We start from the raw sequence: 23994 nt of genomic DNA on the forward strand, positions 1-23994 counted from the left end.
TTAGACAGTGAAAAGAATATCAAATGATAATTGGTCCTGATAAGTTTTAAGGATTATTTGAATTACTTACTGAATAGAGTGAGCTGGAAAGATATGGAAAATCAGAGTGTAGATGGGTACAAATTCCAATTATGGAAGCTGTGTCCATATATTGTACATTTACAATGAGCAGCTAAGAGAAATGGGGTACAGAGAATGAGAAGAAAAAAATTTCTATGATAAATGTATTTATTCTGTCTCAGAAATGTATACTAATAAAAAGGGGTCTCAACTAAGGGAGTAGGATGTGGAAAATCCCACACACCAGTACTGATATCACTATAAGTCAATGTGTCTGTATGAACTGAACAATCATCATTTGACCCACAATTCTAGAGATCTCTTTTCACTTGTTATAGAGTCAAATATCATTCTATAGACACCCAGCCAGATGAAAACTTCCATTGGTATACTGAGTTGCAATCTGTACTTCATTACATTTTCCACAATAATGTTGCAAGAGCATTTGTTACAGTTCAACCCCAAGCCTACAATCAATAGGATCTAAAAGTGATTGTCTAGATTTATCCATCTAATAACAAATGCTAATGCACAAATATTTATTTAGTATGGTTCTGTAGCTACATAAATAAAAAAGTGTAAGAGAGATTATGAAACCTAAAGAATTTTAAAATGTAATAGCTGGATGTTCATATAATGACTAACTTTAGCAGAATTTTTTTTACTGTATAATGCTTTGCCTTATTATCCATGTTCTAGAATTTAGTGGGTGTAAAATGGAAAATTATTTAATCAGAGTGACACAAATTTACCATAAATAATGCTAAAGAAATGGACATAGAACTAAATACAAATGGTAAGCTTTGATAATTAAGATAATCCTGGACATTAGAAATACTTTTATTCTAGGGGCCAAAGTTAGAGCAATAGGATGCAAAATTAAGAGGAAAATGAGACCAGGTGCAGTGGTACATGTATTCCCAGCTCCTTGGGAGGCAAAGACAGGAGGATCTCAAATTTGAGACCAGGCTATGCTACAGAGAACTTCCTGTCTGAAAAAAAAGAAGAAGAAAATAAGTGCATATGCAAGATACATTTATATATAGAATAAAAACATACCTAAGCACACATAATTGTGTGTACACAAGTAATCACACGTACACATTTATTTTATAATACATGCATCTCTTCTAGTAGTTTCATAAATATCATAATGGTATTTTTCTGAGAATATGATGTGTAATTATTGGACAACATTAAACACAAATGAAATACTACCTATCTAAAAGACAAAAGCATAATAGTGGCAACAGCTTGTAGAAGGAAAATATTTGATAAAGACTATTGCATGTTTGTTGTATATTTAACTTCTAAATTCCATTTATAAAAATGACTGCTATCTTTTCTAAAGATATTTGCAGCACAACGAAGATTCTTGATCCCTGTCTGAGAAGCAAATCATCATTTCAAGCAAAATATGTAACGTTTTTCGCTCTTGGACAGATAGTTCAGGGAATGGCAGGAATGCCTCTTTACATCCTTGGGATAACCTTTCTTGACGACAATGTTTACACACACTCATCTGGCATCTATTTAGGCAAGTTCTTCCTTCACCAATGTGATTTACCTATTTTGAATTTTCATCCATTCTATAATTTGGTATGTATATTTTAACAGATATAGTATATTAACTACTGGCCCTGTGATAACGTTGTAATATGTATCTTGTATGTTTACCTGCAAAATCACACTGGAGACTGAGGATATACCTGAGTTGTAGAGGGTGGAGAATACTTTCAAAGCATGCTGGAAGCCCCGTGTTTGATCCTCAGCAGCACCAAAACAAACAAACAAACACCAATCACACTCGATCCCCTAAATATGTTACTTGAAATTTGGAATTCTAGAGAAGTTATTGGATATTTATATGACTGCCGCTGAAAATATACAGAACAATAGGAAAAATACTCCTTTAGGTATTGAAAATATTCTTTAGCTAGACATATATGCACATATGGATACATATATGTGTATATGTATATGTTATGTCTGTGTGCATATATATGTATGTATATGTGTATGTATGTATTTTTTCATATATGTATGTTTAGATCCATATACTCATACTATGCTATACAGGCTGTAGTTCTTTTCTCTGGAGAAATATCTACAGTTGCTGAATTCAAGAGGCTGAGTAGTTGTATTTTTAAACTTTGGGTATGCAGATGAACATTGTTGCTTTATATCCATTAGGGTACAGGACATTATTATATGGCTCCTTACTACTACTCACTGTGATCCTGAAGTACCATCATACTCAAATCTCTTTACACATATTATCTCAATCTTTTTAGAGCATGTAATATTCTTAAGCTAATTGAAAATTTCTTCAAAGAGGGATATTGATTTGCTATTTAATTGAATGTAGTGGAATCTCTTGTTCACAATGTCTTTTGCTACTATGTCTATAATTATTCTAGCTATATCTCAGAATAATATATCTTTTTTTATTGTGATAGATTCTGGTCCTTGTATGTCATCTATTTTTACATGGTTATCTAAGTATAATTTTGAAGAAAAATATACAGTTTACATACTTACTATGAAGGTGTTTATTAAAAGTAAACATTTTGAAAAAAACATTTTGCTTTTTTGATATACTTTGATATACTTAGTATGATATACTTGGTATGAAGGTGTATACTAAAAGTAAATATTTTGAAAAAAAAGTAAACATTTTGCACTGAAACAATCATTTTCCACCATGTATAAGAAAGTTCATGTTAATAAACTAACATAGAAGATATTCATATTTAAGTTTATTTTTATAAAAATGTTTGCAGGAATTTGTTAGAAGTCACAAAAATGACACTAAATTTCTTTCTTTTATTCTTAATTCCATTGAATAGCAATTAAAACATATAACTCCACAACATAGAGAGAGGCGTATGGTATCATCTCTCCCTGCCACCTTGGCAGTTAAGGCTAAGGATGCAAAGGTGGTGGTATAAAAGTATCATCTTGTTGTATAGTTCATTATTAAAGAAAAGATGGAATATTGAACTTATAATTTATACCATAAATGTATAGATCAAATAGGATATAATGAATTATATAAGAAAATTATCTGAATTTCTCTCATCTTGCTTGGATAATATGTATGATGATTAATTTTATGTGTCAACATATCTAAGTTAAGGCACCCTACTGTTTGGTTAAACACTAGATGTTTCTATAAAGATATTGTTTATCATTTACGGTTAGTAAACTTTGCATAAAGTAGGTAATGCGGTTAGGCCTCATCCAGTTAACTTAAAGCTCTTACCTGCAAAGACCAACGTTTCCCCTATAAGAAGCAATTCTCCTTCAAGGCTATAATAGCAACTCTTGCTTGAATTTCTAGCCTGCTGACCTACTGTTGGGACTTGTTAGGCCCCATAATTGTATGAACCTACTGTTTGGGACTTGTTAGGCCCCATAATTGTATGAACCTATTTCTTAAAATCTCTCCCTCCTTCTCTCTCTCTCTATCTCTCTCTCTCTTCCTCTCTCTCCATCTTCCTTTTTTCCTACCTCTTTTTACTTCACTTTCTTACATAAAACTATCTGCTGTTTCTCTGAAGGATGCTAATATGTCAGGCTATGAAAAGTTTTCCAAAATAATCCACTTAAGTTAAACAATTTTTATTATCTGTAACAAAGCTGGTTTAAGAGGGTTCTTCATGCTCGGTGTCTATTTTGCAGGTATTGCAGATGCTGCAGCAATACTCGGTTATGCTTTGGGGTATGCAATAGGAGCGCCACAACTTGAGTCCTCTCAAAACAGTACTTCTCAAGCAGAAAAGTGAGCCACATTCTTAGCTTTGTCCTTTAGTTTTTATGTGTAAAGTATTTGTTCAGTTGATACTATAGCTTATAAATATACATATACCTTTAACTAATAATAAATATATTTTGAGAAATATGTTTAAATGTGATAGATATGCATATATATGTTAAAAACAAATACATTTATAGTTTTCTTGCTTAAAATATAATTAAAACCATACTCATTATGACAATCTTACTATTAATGTATCACATGGTTTTTGTTGTTTTTGGTAAAAAGCACATAGTACAGTAGTTTTAACTATATTCATATTGTTTATAATAGATCTGTAGAATTTTTCATCATGCAAAACTGATATTCTGTATCAACATAATAATTTGCCAACTCCCTTCCCGCCTTTCTCCCAAGTCCCTGGTAACCATTATCATAATTTCTGTTTAGATGACTTTGACTCCTTTAGATACTTTAAATAACTGGTATCATATGATATTTATCATTATGTAACTTTCTTGTTTCACTTTTTAAAAAATCCTCCATTTTTATCTATGTGTAGCATATGACAGAAGCGATATATGTTGAACTATCTTTGCATTACAGGAGTAAATCTCAAATCAAATTGATCATGGCGTATAGCCTTTTTTTAATATGTTGTTGAGTTCATTTGCTAGTATACATTTGATTATATTTGCATCAGTATACATCAGTGTTCACAGTCTATAGTTTTATTGTAGCACCTTTGACTATTTTTTTGTAAAGGTCATACTGTTAGGAATTTGGAAATGTTCCCTCCTGTTCAATTTTTGAAAATTTTTGAGAATTGTTATTAATTCTTATTTAAATGATTAATAGAATCCTATAATGAAGCCATCTTGTCTTGGGCTTTTGAAAGGGAGGTTTTTGATTACTGATTCACTGATTTAGTAGTTGTAGATGTTTTCAGATATTTTATCTCTTCATGATTTAGTAGGTTGCATGTTTTTAGAAAATTATCCCATTCTTCTAGTTATTCATTTTTTGCCCTATAACTGTCTTTTATAATTGAGTTATATCTGTGAAATCAGTCATAATGACTTTATTTTCATTTCTGACTCTTATTATTTGTTTTATCATTTTGTGAATTCATTTAGCTAATCGTTTGCCAATTTCGATCTTTCACAAAAAAACAACTTATTTGATTTATCTATTGTTTTTCCATACTCCATTTCATTCACTAATCTTTATTCTTCTTTTTGCTACGTGTGTTTGAAAGTTGTGTTTTAGTTATATATTGGGGTAGTAACATCTTTACTCTTGTTATTGAGATGTTGGACAAAGGAGGTATTACTTAACACTGCAAGTAAACACAGAAGTTCACAGTCTATCTCTGAAACACTAATATACAAAGAAAGAACATATAGATACTGCAATACAGAAGCCAAGTAACTCCTCTTAGTTATTGTTGATTACTCATCTAGTTTTGTGATTATTTCACTAAAAATAGTTCCCTTATCACTCAATCTTCAAATGATCTAGTGTAAGTATACCATCTCTTTCCTACCAGCATATTGTTAATGGAGGAAGTTTAAGAAGTAGCAATAAAATTCCAGAACTAGATTATATAGTGGTGAATGAAGATAATATCATTTTTAGGGTAACCAGACATAGTTACTAAAATGATCACAGGTTGTAGAAAAGAATAAAGTGCATGGTAGGTTAAAGATTTGGGAAATTAAGTGACTGTATCACCTAATGATTTGGGTGACAAAGAGATTTTTTAAAGACTTCTGAGTGATATAGTTTCTTTTAATAATATTAGAGAGCATTCCTAAAGAACAGGAAAGAGTTAGATATATGATTATTTAAGACAATGACCACTATATTATAGCTCTGATCAACAGTTGTTTTGAAATAAAGGAAATCATTCTAGTGGGTAGAACTTCAGGCTGGTTTTCCACATAGCACATAGGAAGAGACGGCCTGAGGTATGTATTTACACTGATTTACCTTGGTTTAGCCGGGTAATTTGGACAATAACGCAAGAACAAATCTGTTTGAACACCTGTGTGAAGAGGGTGTTTACTTGTTAGGAGACCCTCATATCCATGGGACAAGTTGATTCATCTTCTTAGTGTTAGTCAGCCTCTCCCTCTCCCCCTCCCCACCTTCTCTTTCCTTCTTTCTACCACAGTTCGACCCTGACAGTTGAAACTACAATGATTATATAGACATAGCATCATGGACTTCTCGCCATGGACTTCATACGAAAGGCAATCTCTCATCAAGAATATTCACCAGGAGTTTAGTATTAGTATGCCAAGGGTCCAGCTGTTAACAATGGAGGAAATTCATGCTTGTTTTCCTAATATGTTGTATTCATTGAGAGACCAGGCAGACAGGATGGTAAACTTAGACCTTGTGAATAGGTAATGAGGCAGCAACAAAGAAAACTAGTTTTCATGTTTATTTTCTTCTAGTTTTGTTCTATCAGCTTATACAATAAGCCCTGATAATTAATGGTAACTATCTTTGACTGGATTTCCTCAGATTTAGAGCTTGTGTCCTAAATGAGAACTCATGCTTCATTTAAGGGGATGCTCCTGGGATTGCCATGAATTTAGGGCAGTTCTCACTTGCCTTTGAATCGTGGATCAATCAAATAGTTTTTGCCAAGCAAATCTACCCATTCAGTATATATGGAAATAACAAATGCTACCCAGAGCATCTATTACCACAGTGTTTTGCTTGAGAGTATGACTGAATTGATATAACTGCAGGATTCCATAGTAACTGTTGTTATTTAGTGTATTCCAAGAATTTTTTCTTGAGGAGGCAGAGCAAGAAGGCAAGTATGCAAGACACTCCAACAATCTTTTCTTAGATACATCAGTTTGAACAGATGTACATGAACTATATTACCTTCACAAGAACTAAGCATGCCAGATGACAGATCATAGCACCTGGTTTGGGCATAATACAAGAAAAGATGGATTAAGAAATCAGGGAATTATAAGTTGTTCACCTCGCTATTTCCCCCCAACTCTAAGAAATACCGTATGGAAAGAGACATCTCCCCCTCGTGGTAACATCAAGGGATGGGGGAAAATAAAATGGATTAAGCCAGGCCTAAGACTTAAAGTCTAGTACAATACCAGGCACACCACTGTGAAATACAGTGCTAAGCACAACCTTATGGCCCCTGACCCAGACACAGACTGGGCCTTGGAAGTGTTTTATCCAAGTGGCCAAGATACTGACTCCACCATCTTCTCAACCTCAAGCAGCAAAGAATGGAAAGAAAATGCCACCCACTGGGCAATAAGGCAGGAAACCTTGCATAAGACCTAGCCTTGGAGCTCAGTGCTGGACCCACCACAGTGAAATGCATCATTGGGGGCAGAAGCCAGAGGCCCCTCTAGCCAAGCCAGAGCTGGTAGTTGGATTCTCTAGACCTGCCAAAACATCAGGCAGTGCCCTGGCAGAATCTTCATGTTGTAGCGTATATGATGCTACTCTTTGAGATGAACTGGAGCACTCCCCTCCTCAAGACTATCCAGGTCTCTGTGCTCTGAGACTTATACATGACACAGCATTAGCCTTGGTGGCAAAGGGACTGGCTGCAACAGTGCCAGCTCAACTTAAACCATGGTGTGGAACAAGTCCCCATTTTCAGAAATAAAACAGGACTTTGGCTTGGACAATATGAGATAGTGAACTCTAACACTGTCAAGGTCCTAACAGTCCTTGTCCTCAAGCCATTACATATAGACAGAGCCTCTGATGTGGAGATCTGCAAGCCTAGACTATTGGAGTTCTATTTCAGTTAGCACTGTCTTTGATTTACTGTAGTGATCTTGATCCATGGGTCTTCCTTTAGCAGCTTTAGGCAGAACTGAGATCTATGGGCCTTGCTCTCGCCCCTCTGCCTCACCAGCCTGGCAGGCTGTGAGCTCAGGGTGTAATCCAGTATGGAGACATGGGCTGCTAAAGTGATCACCCCTTTCCTCCCTAAATCCTCAGCACTTCAACACAGTGTAACTGTGTCCTTAAGGGGAAAAAACAGAAGGATAGATACTAATTTGGGACATAAAAGCTTGGGGCTGATCATTTTGGCAATTTTTCCCAGGAACAAGCAGAATTGCAAAATGTCCAGAGACTGGTGACTACATAGACATCTGGGCCTACATCAACCCCATGGAGAGGTTTGCAGGGGTGGGGTGTCCTTTTAAGATATTCTGAAAATTTGTGCTGAACAACACACATCTGCAGATTTGGGACAATCTTGAGCATGCCAACAATGGAGTCTTGGGTTAGGGTGCCATCTAATTATAAAATAGTAGAAGTGAGCAGAGGGTCCTGGAAAATAATCAATGGTTAGAATTGCTGGAAAGACATTCACAAATGGCTATAAAGAAGACTGGAATAAATATCTAAATCTTCAATGCATAGATGATGTTGCACACAAAAAAGCATCAAGAACTTTGAGAGAGATATGACCTCAGCTACAGGCTAAAACAAGGCACCAGAATCTGGCTGTAGAGTAACAAATTTGAGTTCACTTTAAAGCAGCTGCTTTCAGGAAAAAGACTTGAGGCTGCTTTTAGAAAACATGAAACAGTGATTCCATATTCTAAGAGATAAATTTAAAAGGGAGAGATACTAAAAACAAGAAGTCTAAAAAAAAGAGAGATAGAAACAAACAAAAATACTTGAGCTAAAAAACACACCAAGTAAAATTACAAATGTAGAAGGCATCAATAGCAAAATATATCAAGCAGCAGGAAAAAATCAGTGCTCTTGAACATAGGCTATTTGGAAATACACAGTTGGAAGAAAATAAAAAATAAAGAAGAATAAAGCTTGTGGGAGTTTGGGGCAGAACTAAAAGACCAAATATTAGGGTTATTGAAGTTCAAGAGAAACTTGAGAATTTCAAGGATGTAGAAAGTTTATTCAGTGATATCACATAAAACTACCCATACCTGGAGATGTATCTAAATATCCAGTTGCAAGAAGGTCAAAACCATCTGTCAGATTCCACATAATTAAATTTACCAAACTAATCAACACTGAAAGGGTAAAAAAAGTATCTTCAAAGCAAGAAAAAAAAGAAAAAGAAAAGAAATAAAACATAAGATTGACATAATTTACCTTATACTATACTTCTCAACAGAATATTTATAGATCAGGAAAAAGTGGAATGAGATTTCTTTTAAATACTAGAAGGAAAAAAAAGAAGAAAAATCTCTTTTCCCTATTCATTAAGTAGTTTCAGAAATTGTCGTTTAGATATCCAGTAAAGCTATGCTTTGGAAGTGAATGAAAGATAAAAATACTCCCAGACAAATAAAAGCTAAAAGAATATATCACCATCAAATGTATTCAACAAGAAATGTTAAAAAAAAGATTCTCAAATTTAAGGAGACATTAACAAATAACCAGAAAATTTTATAAGGTAGAAAATTTGTCAGTAAGTGTATTTGTGTAGACAAATTCATAATGACACAATATTTGTAAACAAAGAAGTAAAGTATTTATACCCTTAGTATTAAAACCAGAAAGAAAAATAGTAGTAATTACATTAATATATTAAATCATAGGCAATATAGAAAGATATAAAATAGGACATCAAAAATTGAAAATGTTGGAATGGATATAGTGAAAGTGTAGAACTTTTTATTAGTGTATTTGCTCTCTCTTTTTTCCTCTTTTTTACAGTCATGTTAAATTACTACCATTTTTTAATAGTTTGACATAATATATATATTTAATATAAGCCTCATGGCAAAACATTGTAAATATCTGTAATAAATAAATGAAAAATAGTTAAGTGAAGAATAAAAATGTATTATTAGTGTAAAACATTTAAAGTAAAAGAGTGTAAGAAAAAGGAAAGTAGATGTAATAAAAAAGTTCAAAATAGTTGTAATATGACCATAAATGTAAGTGGATTAAGTTCTTCTGTTATGACAGTGACTGAATAAATGTACAAAAAAAGGACCTAATTATTTTGCTTACAATAAAGTAACTTTATTTCTGACAACACTTATAGACTGAACTTAAAGAGATGGAATACATTATTAAAAGCACATGGAGATGGGCGTGGTGGCACACACTTGTAATCCCAGCACTTGGGAGGCTGATGCAGGAGGATCATCCTGAGTTTGAGACCAGCCTGAGCTACAAAGTGAGCTCAAGGCCAGCCTCAACTGCATAGCAAGACCCTGCCTCAAAAAGACAAAAAAAAAAAAATAAAAAAAAGAAAGAAAGAAAGAAAGCACATGGAAACCCAGAGAAAGCAGAAGTAGTTATAGATCAGATAAAATATACTTTGAATTAAAATCAGTTAAAAGAGATGATGTCACTATACAATAATAAAGGTGTCAATTCAACATGAAACAATTCTAAATATATATGCCTATTATGGTTGATACATTGTGTCAACTTGGGGAGTCTAGAGGTTTGGCTAAGTGACTCAGCAGTTCTACATCCTGGGGTGAAAAGGATATGCCTTTCCTGCTCTAGGATGTTGTTTATTGTGTCAGTTTGAGTTGTTTAGAAGGTTAACTATGTGATTCAGCAGGGAGCCAGGGTGCTTACTTCCTATTCATCCTGAGCCTGTGCAAGAGGAGGGCATGGACAGTATGTGAGTGCTACATGCCCCCTGGGTGGGGGTAGCCTGCTTACAATATAAGGGAGGAAAAGAGGCTTGTTCTTTTCTGCCATTCCCCTCTTTGCTATTGTTGCTTTGCTATCTCCCGTCACCATGAACTTTTGCCCTCTGCCATGTGTCACTCTGCCTAGGAGCCAGCCAAGTATGGACTGAAACCTCCACAAACTGAGCTAATTAAACCTTTCCCTCCTTAATTTTGGGCATTGAATATTTTGTCTCAGCAACAAAAGAAAAGTAACAAAGACAATGCCCTTGTCATGTTTTAGATCTAAAATATTCCCCTATTATCACTTATATCTAGACATCCCCACAAAGCATCATGTGCTCACTAGTGGAGTTTTGGGATCATGGGTTTGTGAAGGTCAAGGGGGTGTGATACGGGATTATTCTGTTGATTGGTTTATCTTAATTCTGTGAGTGAATGATGGATTACTGAAAAGGGCCAACCCACCCTGGATGTGGGTGGCATCAACCAATAGGCTTTTAGCCCGAGTGGAATAAAAAGAGAGGGAAAAGAAAGAAGTCTGATGCTTCCTGCCTGCCTTGCCATTCGCTTCTCCTTCTATGCCATGTTGGCCTGCCTTTGAGCCAAGCAACTATGGATTGAAACCTCTACAAACTTTAAAATAAAGTAAACTTCTTTTTTGAACTTAAGAAGGTCAGGTATTTTGTCCCAGCAACAAGGAAGTAACTAAGACATCCCCCCTCAATCTCATGTGTTTGGAAAATGACTGAATCATGGAGACACAATAGTCATCAGTGTGTTCTTCCACAAGTAATTCAGTAACTCATACACTATTAGGAGTTAGGGCCTGGTTAGAAGGGTGATAAATGGGGACATTACTTGGAAGGGTATATTTTTGTCCCTGGATATTGCCTTTTTCTTTTCTTTCTCTGCTTCCTGGCACCTATGAGGTGAGCAGCTTTCCTCCACCAGTTCTTCTTTCATGGAATTTCTGCCCTGGAGCCAATCAGTCATGGACTGAATCCTTTGAAAACTGTGACCCACAACAAACCTCTTTTCCATTAAGATGTGAGCATCCGATATTTTGTCCCAGAGATAGGACAGTTGACTAAATACAGCAGCCAATATCAGAACATTCAAATATATGAAGCAAATGTTAATAGGCATAAACAGAAAAATAAGCTACTATAGAATAATAGGAATAGATTTTTTTCCCCACTTTCAGCAAGAAAGTGGACAGATTAGCCAAACAGAAAATCAACAAAAGAAAACAATATATTGCATTTGAGGCCAAATGGACCTACCAGACATTTATAGAACATTCCATTCAACAATTGCAGAATACACATTCTTCTCAATAGCATATAAACCATTCTCCAGGACAGAGCCTATGATAAGTCCCAAAATAAGTCTCAACAAAATTTAGAGAGTTGAAATCATATCAAGTACCTTTTCTGTAATCTTAGAATAAAATGAGAAATAAATGAGAAAAACTTGGAAAGCTATATATAGAAGTAACTTACTCTAAATTTAAAAAAAAAAAGTAACTTACTCTAAAACAACCAACAGGTCAAGGAAAATTCTAGAAAATCTTGAAACCAATAAAGATGGAAGCACAACATATCCAAAACTATGGATTACCAACAAGACTTGGAGGAAAGTTTATAATAACCAGTACTCACTTCAAAAACTGGACATATCACTGTAGTTCAAGGAATGACATAAAGAAAAAAACAAACAAAACCCGGAATTAGTAGAAGAAAAGACAAATGAAAAACAAGAGCTGAAATATCAACACAACAAAAATCTAATTCTTGTATGATAAGCAAAACAGACAAATCTAGCTGGACTAACTAAAAAAAAGAGAGTCAAATAAATAAAATCACTTATGAGAAAGAGATATTACAACTGACATCACAGAAATGCAAAGGGTCATTAGAGGTTATTATGAAAAACTACATACCAACAAATTTGATGACCTTGAAGAAATGGATAAATTCTTACACACATAGATCTTAGCAGGATGAGAAAGAGAAAATTGGATCTAACTGATAACAGGCAACAAGATTTGAGTTATAAAAAAAAATCCTTTTCTTCAAAGAAAGGCTAGGGACTGGATGACTTCACAAATGAATTCTATCAGACATTCAAAGAACTAGTACCCCATTCTTAAAAAATGCAAGTCAGTTATAATATTAGTGTTTCTTAGTTTTTTCAAAAGGTAGGTTTGTACCAATATCAACTGGAGAAATTTTTAAGACCATATCTTGTACTCTGAGTAACTACTTTAAAGATAACTATGCAGTGTAAAAACAGTTGCTCCAAAATACTGAGCAGGAGAGAATTCTTTCAAATTCACTCAGTGAGAGAGGTGTTACTGTGATACAAAACCAGACAAGGACACAATAATAAAAAAGACATAGAAGTCAATTTCTTTTGGAAACATAAGTGCAAAACATTTCAGCAAAATGCTGGTAAATCAACCCCAATGGCTTTGTTGGTTTTAGACCACAGGGCAGGTGTTCAAATGGATGTTGGAAAATGTCAGCACTCATGGGATCTGGGTGCTTCTTACAGAGGACAGAGCCCAGGTCCTTCTCAACCTGAGCTTATAGGTCTCAGGGGAATCTCTCTGTCTGGCCCATTCCCTCTCTGTGATGGTCTCCTGTGGTTGTCTTTTACCCAGTCACTGTGGGAGGGTAATAGTGGAGTCCCTGGTTTTGCCAGCCAGCTTCTTACTTTGTCCCTGGGTCCCCTGCCCCTGCATACTTACCTTCTCTTCCCAGGTATTATCTTCCTCCAGGATCAGGTTGGTCAGCTAGTGCACTCCTCCATTGCCCAGCTTGGAGTTGGTAGATGGTCGCACTTACATGGGGTGTGCTGCACCCTGGTTGGGACCCTCTCATTGTTTTTCACCAAGTGTCAGAGACAATTTTTGTAAAATTACTCTTCCAGGTAAAATTGATAATCTCAGATTATAATCAAAACATTTTGGTTTGAATTGAACTTACGTACCAAGCTGGAAATAATTATTAGCTTTCCATGCAAGAAAAATGGTATATTGCACTATTATCACTATTCTCCTTTATGCCTTTCAATAAAGTGTTATTATATTATTGAATATATCCCAGTACGCTTATTCCTACACATTTTTTACATGCTGTTAGTGATCATATATCATTTTGTTTTCCAATTATTTCCAGTAGTAGGAAAATATTTTCATTTTTAAATTTATCTGACAATACAAGTCACCCTATCAAATTTTTGCTTATACTTTTTAGTTTTATTAAGTTGATTCACCTGAGTCTTCTATATGTAAGTATATACCTATACATAGTAATCATATTGTATGTAATATGATGTCCATAGTTAGAAGACACAGCTGTGCTCAAAAGTGAGAAAAGCAAAGCTTCTGAGAAGCTTTAATAAGCAACAAAGAAGCACATAGCGCTACTGTCGTTTGGAGTCAAACTCCCATGGTAGGACATACTCAGATACATAAGACAAAAGGATAATGGAAATGACAATTGCAACCCTGTAGGATTGTGAGCTGCGATTTATATTCCTGAAGAATGCAATCAAAGGAAAAGGAATTATGCCATCAGTGCGTAAAATGGGGAACATTTTACACATTTCATGAAAGACTAAGTCTATGGACTGTTATTCACCAGTTCCTAGTTGGCGGCAGAGTCACCTGTGAAAATCCCTGTGGATGTGGGCATTTTCCTAGGGGGACTGGTGGGAAGGTCTCATGTGTGTACGGAGCTGAACACTTTTTGGGGATATTTTTCATCTTCCCAAAATCTCCTCCGTAAATGACTCAAAATAATTTCACAGCTATGAAAATTCTCCCCAGGTCGCCTAAGAATTATCAATTACAGCAAAAAGCTGGAATTTTAAAGTCATGATGAGAAAGAAGAGAAAAACGAATGAATCCCATACAGGATCGTTCATGTTCTGACCCCACCCACAACTGCAGGTCTCTGTGAGAAGCCCTGGCAGAACAGGAAATGCTGCCAGGAGAGCGGAAGACAGAGGGGTTAAGGAAGGGTCCCAATGGGGATTTGGAAGGACCGCTAGATGAATGCATCTCACTAAATCAGAGTTCAGACAAAGGACTAGGGGCAAAGGATTCCGAATATATGTGATTTAAAGGGTCAGATGCCCTGCAAAAGATCAATTGTGCAACTTAAAGGTCAGGCTTTTCTTGCAAGCTGAGGTGCATGATTTAAAAGGGCAGGAATGATCGTAAAGGAGAAGTCTCAAAGATTTTTCTGAATGCAGAGCTTCTGATGGAGAAGAAACATTAAATAGGAAGAAGGACTTTTTGTGACCCGAGTCACGCTAGAGAAAAGGAAAGGGGAAATATTTAAGATCCTGCAGGACAGCTGGGCATGGTGGCATACACCTGTAATCCCAGGATTTGTGAGGCTGAGGCAGGAGAGTCATTGCGAGTTCGAGGCCAGCCTGGACTGCATAGTGAGACCCTGTCTCAAAAAAAGAAAAAAAAAAAGAAAAAAAGAAAAGATCCTGCAAGACAGGAGACAAACATAATTGGAAGACCAACAATAACTATCTGTCAACAAAGCCAGCAAGCAGTAACTACAAATTACAAATCAGTACAGATTAATAAAAAAAAATCCCTCCATGTGCTCTCTAATTGATTATGGCTTTGTTTTTAATAAAATGTCCAAAGCTGAACTTTTCCCATTTTTTTCTGTTACAGTGTTCTCAGCCCTGCTGCTGATGTACAACAGGGGAAGAATTGGTGGCCTGATTTTCTTTTTGTCTCTCTGCTTGCATGGTCTACACTGATACCATTCTTATGCTTTCCATACAATATAGCAGGTGACTATAAAAATATAATCAATTAACTAAAGGTCAGTAGCTTCCAGCTCCAAGCTTCTGTTCTCACAGCATGGCTGAACTGCATCTCCCTGTGAATACTCCTCCTTTACCAATCTGTCATACAGATAAAGTGTCATGGGCTAATGTGTTTAAATTAATAAAACAACACACAGGCACATCTTTTATTTATGGATCAGTATATATACATGGATCACTATATATATTTTTTTTTCTTTAAAAATGCTTTATATTTAAAGTATACAGTTGGGTTCTAAAAATGAAGTATGTTTAAAGCTACCTAAGCTGGGCATGGTGGCATATGCCTGTAATCCCAGCACTCGGGAGGCTGAGGCAGGAGGATTGTTGCAAATTTGAGACTAGCCTGGGCTACAAAGTGAGCTCAAGGCCAGCCTGAACAGTATAATGAGACCCTGTCTCAAAAAAACAAAAAAACCAAAAAAACAAAAAAACAAAAACTACCTAACTTGCTTTAATGTTTGCACTATCTCAGAGAAATTTTGTAACATGAAATCACTGTTAAAATTACTGCAAAAGCAAAAAAGGATATGCAAAGTCAGAAAAATGAGTTCTCTCTTGATGGTATATTTGACTGGCACAGAATATTTTTAGTAAGAGCAGAGATTATTCTTTTACATTTTAGAGCTGTACTATCAAACATGTTAGCCACTTGTCAAATATGTCTATTTAAACTAAATTAAAAGTATACTCAAGTATAAGAAGTCCTTTTCAAAGTCAGGATGGCCGAGCAGTCTAAGGCACTGTGTTCAGAGGTTCTTTTCAAGTACTTAGTAACCATAGGTAGCTAGCAGATAGTACTGATACGGCTATCTTTCATTATCATATTTTCTCAATATCAGTAAGACAGCGTTGTTTTAGAAGAATGTCTTTTAATTAATTGAACTGACTTCAACTTGTTTAAAAATGTCTCACTAGCCTTCCCAGAATAAATTGGGTTTATTAGGATTTGTATAACATGTGTTTTTCTAAATTATTTGGACAGTTCATAAGATGCTTTTCCTTGTTAACATACAGGTACAGCAAAGATAAGAGCTAGGAAACAAAAAGAGTTTTATATGTTTGACAGCAACCTTAAATATTGGAAATTTGGACCAAGTATTAAGGAGTTGTTTGGTGCTGTTTGGGTAAAGTAAAATATTCTTTGTAAAGTTGCTATATAAGTTGCAAAGTACAGTTTTCTAATAGTGGGCTTAAGAAAATAATCATAGGTATTCAATTTAAATTTGCATGGAAGTTTCTGCGTCTTTTACTTCAATTATTTATCTTCTATATAATGGAAAATAGGACACCCCTTCTATAAACAGCCTTACCAAGAACTTGGCTGGTATCAGAGACTAATACCAGGTATTTTCTTAATTTCTTTAATATAATTCTGCTTTTATATTATTTTGTGTTTATTTTTCCCTAAGAAGTGAGAAGTTTCTTTAATGAGAAGATGTGTAGGGACCAGCATTATTTTTACTATGTTTAAATTATTTAGAAGAACTTTAGAAGTAAACCAACATTCCCACAAACATTATATTTCATGCAAAATATCTCATTACAACATCAAATGAAAAACCTTTGTTTCTTTAGGTAAGAAAAGGGCTATAGTACAGATACCATAGCATAAAAAATTCCAGCTTCCAAACAGTTTTCATTTCTCCTACTTAATAATCTTTTGAATGCCGCCTGCACAATTGTTTTAGTCATATATAAATTTTATCAAGTTATTGCCCAGATTACATTGTAGGTGAATTTCATACTTCAAAATTAAGACTTTTAAGACTCTAACCATAGAATCAACTGTATTTTCTTGCATCATTTTCTCAGAATTTTATTCCTTTCTCCCCATATTCTAGTCACTTGCTTTTTATGATACATAATATAATAATTTTTTACTGGCTTCTATTCACCAAGTGTTTTTCTTTTTCTCAAATCATGAACCATTCCTTGTAGTTTATTACACTTCATTTTTTTAAATTTTAATTTTATTGGAATATTCAAGTACATATTTTAACAATGCAGAAGCTAGCTATAACTTTTTCTATATTGTTGAAATTAAGATACAGTTGTCTAGAAAATACTACATAAAATTTAAACATGAATATTTTGAGGTTTTTTTCTTTAAAAACTTTTAAACATGTATTGTGTGTATGAATTGGATTCATTGTAATATTTCAACAGTTGCACCCAGAATGCACCAGTCAAACAGGGTAAGTCATATTCCCCTCCTCTCATCATTTCTTTGTTTCAATCCTTGGGCTTCTGTCTTCTGGATCTGCACATGATACATAATAGTTGTGAACTATAGTCAACCCACTATACTGTAGAGTGCAAGAACTTACTTCTTTTGTGGTGTTTTTTGTTTTTTGGGGGTTTTTTTGGTACCAGGAATCGAACTCAGGACCTTGTGCTGGCACTTGTGCCACTGAGCTATATCCCTGGCTTCTTTTGTGTTTTCATGCTTGTTTTTCAGCCACCTTTTGTCAGTCCCTTTTTAAATTCTCAATATTCATGTCAACTTTTAGTTTCAGATTGTAGTATTTGTTTTACAAAGTCTGACTTATTCAACTTTATGATACCTTTCAGATCCATTTCATTCTGTTACAAATGACAAGATTTCCTTCTTCTTCTTGGCTGAATAACATTTAGCTGCATACACACGCCACATTTGTTTTACCTGTTCATCAGTTAATGGGTACTCAGGTTAATGTCACAGCTCAGCTATTGTGAATAGGACCACAGTAATCATGGTCATGCAGATAATTCTCTGGTATGATGATTTCATTTTCTTTGGATATTGTTACAGTTTAGATTTCAAGTGTTGCTCAGAAGTCTGTGGGGGTAGAGGTTTGCTCCTCATGTAGTCACTGCTGGGATTTCTAAGAAGTGGGCTCCAAAATGAAGTCTTTAGGTCATTTGGTGTGCTCCCTGAAGTGGATTGTGGGCCCCGGGTCTCTTCCTTTTTCTCTTTGGTGTCCTGGAATGTTCCTTGAGGGGGTTGCTCCCATGTGCTCTTGCCATTGATATTTTGCGATATAATTAATCAATCAGGGACTGAAATTAGTAAAACTGTGAGCCAAAATAACCTCCCTCTCTTTATAAATTAATTATCTCAGGTATTTGTTAAAGTGACTGAGAGCTGACTCAGATATGATGGGATCATATGGTGTGGTCGTTTCTTCTTTTTTTTTTTCCTTTAGGAATATCCATTCTGTTTTCCATAATCATTGGACCAATGTACATTCCTATCAACAGGGCATAAAATATTTTGTTCATATCTGTCTTGGTTACTTTTCTCTTGTTGCTGAGACAAAATCCCTGATGCCCAAGTTAAGGAAGGAAAGGTTTGTCTAGCTCACAGTTTGTGGAGGTTTCAGTCTATACTTGGCTGGTTCCAAGGCAGAGTGGCACATGGCAGAGGGCAACAGTTCATGACAGCAGAAGACAGCAAAAGCAAGAGAAAAAGGGAGGAGCAGCAGCAACCAGCCTCTTTCACTCCCTTACATTGTATGCAAACTTCCCACCCCAGGGCAGGCAGGTATAGCACTCATACCCATGAATGAATCATAAACTTAGAAGCCCGCCCTATGACTGCATGAGGCTTTAGGGGGACATCCAGACACAAACCATGACAATATCCTGGCCAACATTTGTTACTTTTTATCTTTTTGATAATACCCATGTTTACTTGAGTAAGAGGGTATATCTTTATCATCTTAGGGATTTTCATTTCCCTGCCGGCTAATTACGATGAGCATTTTTAAAAGATATTTCCTAGCCATTTATATTTCTTCTTTTAAGAAGTGTCTATTCAGACTATTTCTCCATTTTTAGTTGGCTTATTTTTTTGTCTAACTTTCTTGTTGTGAAGTTTTTTGAGATTCTCATTTATTTTGAATATTCTGTGTGAAATGAACAGTCGGTAAATACTGTTTGAGGTTTATCTTTTTATCCTGGTGATTATTTGCTTTGCTGTATAAAAGCTTCTCTTCTTTTTTTTTAAAGCTTGAACTGAATTTTTTTTAATTTCAGGAAAAAATAAAATTTTAAAACAAAATAATAAGAAAATAAGAGTAATACATTGTATATCATTATCTTCAAAGCAGTTACTCAGAGTACAAATAAACCAAAATGATTTTTACAAAAAAAGAAATAGATAATAACACAAAGCTTTGTTTTCAAGGAACTAAGATAAGCTAGTAGTATAAAATGAAACATATTAGCATATATATTGAAATATTTTCCATTCATCTACTTTTGCTTTTCTGACATATACCTTTGGCATTGCTTATGCTAATGTCTTGAAGTGTTTCCTCTGTTTTTTTTAGTTTTATAGTTTCAGGTTTTATACTTAGGATTTTGGCTAATTTTGAGTCAACTTTTTTATAGGTAAGAGGTAAAGGTCAAGTTTCAATCTTCTGCAAATGGATATGCCCTTTTCCCAGCACTATTTACTGAAGAGGCTATCTTTTCTCCAATGAATATCTTTGTTGAGAATCATTTGTCTATAGAAGCATGAGTTTATTGCTGGGGTCTATAATCTGTTCATTGGTGTAGGAGCCTGTTTTTAGGGTAGCGTGTGCTCTTTTGTTTACTGTGGCACTGTAATATGTGTTGAAGTCACATGTTGTGATTTCTTTGTTCTTTTGTTAATGATTACTTTGGCTGTTCATTGTCTTTTGAGCTTCCACATGAATTTTAGGATTGCTTTTTATAGTTTGGAGGAACTGAACCCAGGAGTGCTCTGTCATGGAAGTACATCCCCAGCCCTTTTTATTTATTTGAAGACAGGGTTGTGCTAAATTGCTCAAGTTGGCTTTTAACTTTGATCCTTGTGCCTCAGTTTCTCAAGTAGATAGGATTACAGGTTCATGCCACTGTGCCAAGCTAATACTGCATCATTTGTATGCACTGAATCCAGAGATTACTTTTTGTAGTATGAAGATTTTAACAATTTTAATTCTTCTGATCCATGAATATGTGAGATCTTTGTATATTCTTCAATTGCTTTTACCAGTGATTTAGAATTTTCACTGTAGAAATTATTCATTGGGTTAAAATTATTCCATGTATTTTTTTTTAAGCTATGATTGGGACTACTTCCATAATTTCTTTCTCAACATTGCTGTTGGTATATTACATTTCATTATTGGTATATAAAAGTGCTATTGAGTTTTGCATGTTTATTTTGTGGCCTACAACTTTACTGAATTTATTAATCAGTTCTAATAATCTTTTTGTGGTGTCTTTAGGTTTTTATATTCAGTCATATTATCTGGAAACAGGGATAAGTTGTCATTATTTTTTTTCCCATGTATGCCTTTTAGCTATATTTAAAATTAGATCATAGAGTAAAAAGTAATCCTAAAACTATAAATAAACTCATTTAGCAGAGAAACTCATTTAGCAGAGATGCTTAAGAATTTTATGAAAAATTTTAAATTCTATGAATCCCTAATAAATAAAGCTGGAATAAATTCAAAGATATTTGTATTAATGAGTGAAATGGTAATATTTGTATATGATTTATTTTTCAAATCTATGAATTCAGTGCAAGTATAATCAGTATTATGGTATGAATTTTATTTTTTGAGTTAATAAAAAATTGATCTAAAATTTATGTGGCTCAAGAAAAACCAAACAAATAAACATCATTGGGCTTAGTACACATTAAGATACTCTACAAAACCATAGTAGTAAGACAGTATAACATTTTCTCTGTACAAACAAATAAAATAGAACAGGAAGAGAACTCAGCAACAGATTATATATACTATATAGAATTTTAAAACTGATAAAATAAGCTCTGTAAGAATAATTGTTTGTCTATGATGAAAATTTGGTTGTCTGTATATAAAATATGAGGTGAGATCTCTACCTCATATTATGTGGAAAGGTGATTATCAGGCAAACAAAATTTGAGACAGGTATAGTAGCTATTGAATGCAGGGCATTTACACTGAGCTACATTCCCAGGCTTTAAAAAAAAAATTTTTTTTTGAGATAAGATCTCACTAAATTACTAAGTTACCTATATTGTGTTTGAACTTGGGATCCTCCTAATACAGCCTCCTAGAGTGCTGGAATTACAGTCCTGTACTACCACACCTATAGTTAACAAAATTTTTAAATTAAAAAACATAATGTTAAAAACTAGAGAAATATTTTATAACACAGAAATGGAACAATTGTTAAACAAGATTTTGATATTGTAAAATAGTCAGCAAAACTTTATGGATTAGATTATATAAAGCCAAAGATTTCTAGCAAGAAAACTACAGACAATATTAATAAACAGATAAGAGATATCTAAATCCAGGAGATTAATAGCTAGAATGAACAAGGAAAAATCTACACAAAACGTTCAGGAAGACTTACAGAAATGGGAATACCCAGTACACACACACACACACACACACACACACACACACCTCGAATAACTAAGGAAAGTTTAGTTACATTTACAAATACATAAATACAAAATGAAGCTTTGTGACAGTATATTTGTCTGCAAAGGATATTCTGAAAAGTAGAAATACTATCAAGTACTTGTGACTTATGTAAGATGTGCCGGTTATCTACTGCTCAGTGACAAAACACCACAAACCTTAGTGGCATACAGTAGAGAAGCCTATTCAGTTTATGCTGGGAATGATAATTTCTTTAGAGACTGATCGGTAACATATGAATGGATATATATCTATATCCCTCTTGACCTAACAAAATAACTGATCAATAACATTCCCATTTCAGATGCTGCTGAAGACTCCAGTGTTTATGTACCAAGCTCTGTCCAAAGCTTCAGAATCTTTAATTATTATTGGAGCCACTGAATTTTTGCCTATATATTTAGAAAATCAGTTTATATTAACACCCGCGATGGCAGCTTCACTTACAGGTAGTCTTTCCTTCGTATTATCACTTCAAAAATTTTGTGAAGTCTTCATGTATGTATATTTATCAAATAAAATACTTCCAGCCAGCAGAAAATACAAGACTCACCTGTCTGTGGCTCTGTATAGAAGCAGTGTCACTCACAGTTACGGTTTTGCTCTCTGCTGACACCAGGAAGGTATCTTGCCAGGAGCAAGAGCTCAGCCTCCTCCTCCCTGTGGCCACCTGAGGATGGGTCAGTATCTGAGACTTCACGTCTTCTCCTTTAATTAAATAGAACTTTCCAACATTTTTTGAGCAGGACAAGTTTGTGGCTGAAGCTGGGCTTAATTTCTTCCAGGTGAGCTGGGAGTGTAGCTCATCAGCTTAACAGCTGCTGGATGTGTGCCAGGCCCCGGCTTAATCCCCAGCGCTGGGTGAAGAGGGAGGTGAGATGAAGAAAGCTAGAGGTGGGAGGGTAGAGAGGAATAGAAAGGAGAGAGGGAGAGGAAGGGAGTGGAGGGATTTTCAGAAGAGAATAAAATTGTGTAATAGAAAGCACAGATAAAATTTAAAAAGGAAAAGGAAAGGAAAAATTGGGAAAGGAGAGAAATGAAAGGAAAACATCCAACTGAGAAATAAAAAAGCATGATAAAAGTTAGGAAAGAATGAGAGATAAAAAGCAACAGTAATAACAGAAGAGACAGAGAGAGAAAAAACTAGTGAAACTTTTCTTTTATTCCAGTTTTGCAAAGCTTCTCTCTGCTCTCGATCTGCCTTGTGTGGAGGGGTTAGTGGATTGCAGCTCAAGTTTATAATTTCTCTCAACTCTTGCCAAACAAGTTGGGGTGGAATGAGGGTGCACATCACACGTTAAGAGTATGTTAGCAGCGCCGGAGGGACATTCTTAAGTAAGGCTTCTTGGTTTGCTCATCTGGAGGCTTGGCTGATGTTGAACCTACAGAAAGACCTTTTTTTGGACTGAATGCGGGTGGAACGTGAACTTTTCAGCCTTACATTTGCTCTGGAGGTCTGTAGTCTGCACACCTGGGGGCATGGCCCGTGTCAAGGTGCAGCAAACCGTTTTTCCTCTTGGCCAAGTTTTGGCAGAATGGTATGTAGTCACTCGGGCTTTCAATGTGTGCATCCGTGGTCCTGGCAAATGACAAAACGGGCAAAGATTTGTGTCAGAAACACTTCTGCAAGCCACTGGCCTACACCTCTGCAGCCAACTCAGCAAGATGCCCAAGGGGACCCAAGACGGGGTTATCTGGGTTTCCTGATCCCAGGCAATTTAGTCCCTAACACAGAACCTCTCTCAAGGTGACCCTTGACTCTTGCATCCTGAGCGTTTGTTGCAGGAGGCAGTGAATTTCTCTAAGGCCAGATTGTTGTGCAGACTCCAGGTCACCTATTTATTTGAGCTATTTTCCCGCAGGATGCCATGCTTTGAGTCTGTCTTTCACATTACATTAACAAATTTAATCTGGTGTTAGTGGATCTTTTTCTGCTTAGAAGTCCTCATCACCCAAGCAAAGGCCCTGGAACAAAGAGCTGGGGTATTCATTTCTCCTCCCTCCTTGTCTCCTATGCCTACCTTCCTTCTTTGCTTCCTTCCTTCCTTTCTTCCTTCTTCCTTCCTTCCTTCTTCCCTTCCTCCTTTCCTCCTTTCCTTCCCTCCCCCCGTCTTTCCTCCCTACCCTGGAATGCACCAGGTTTCACTTTCTCTGCTACCAGTTTCAGTGCAGTTGAGAGGAACATCCCTTCCTTTGTGTCCATCCTGGGGCCTGCTGAGGGCATCTGTTC

General features: G+C 35.3%; 1 protein-coding gene across 2 annotated transcripts in view; it reads left to right on the forward strand.

The window, feature by feature from the left end:
• The window catches only part of Slco6a1 (solute carrier organic anion transporter family, member 6A1), a 65510-nt gene that overhangs the window by 10201 nt on the left and 31315 nt on the right, over positions 1-23994 (forward strand). For both annotated transcript variants that reach the window (XM_005382210.2, XM_005382211.2), the window contains exons 3-7: positions 1412-1597; positions 3745-3844; positions 15170-15291; positions 16345-16454; positions 22069-22213. In XM_005382210.2, coding sequence (XP_005382267.1) covers positions 1412-1597; positions 3745-3844; positions 15170-15291; positions 16345-16454; positions 22069-22213 — 663 coding nt within the window. The remainder of the gene's footprint in view (positions 1-1411; positions 1598-3744; positions 3845-15169; positions 15292-16344; positions 16455-22068; positions 22214-23994) is intronic.

This window comes from Chinchilla lanigera, unplaced genomic scaffold, assembly GCF_000276665.1.
Source record: "Chinchilla lanigera isolate Chin_1 unplaced genomic scaffold, ChiLan1.0 scaffold00017, whole genome shotgun sequence".
Classification (NCBI taxonomy): domain Eukaryota; kingdom Metazoa; phylum Chordata; class Mammalia; order Rodentia; family Chinchillidae; genus Chinchilla; species Chinchilla lanigera.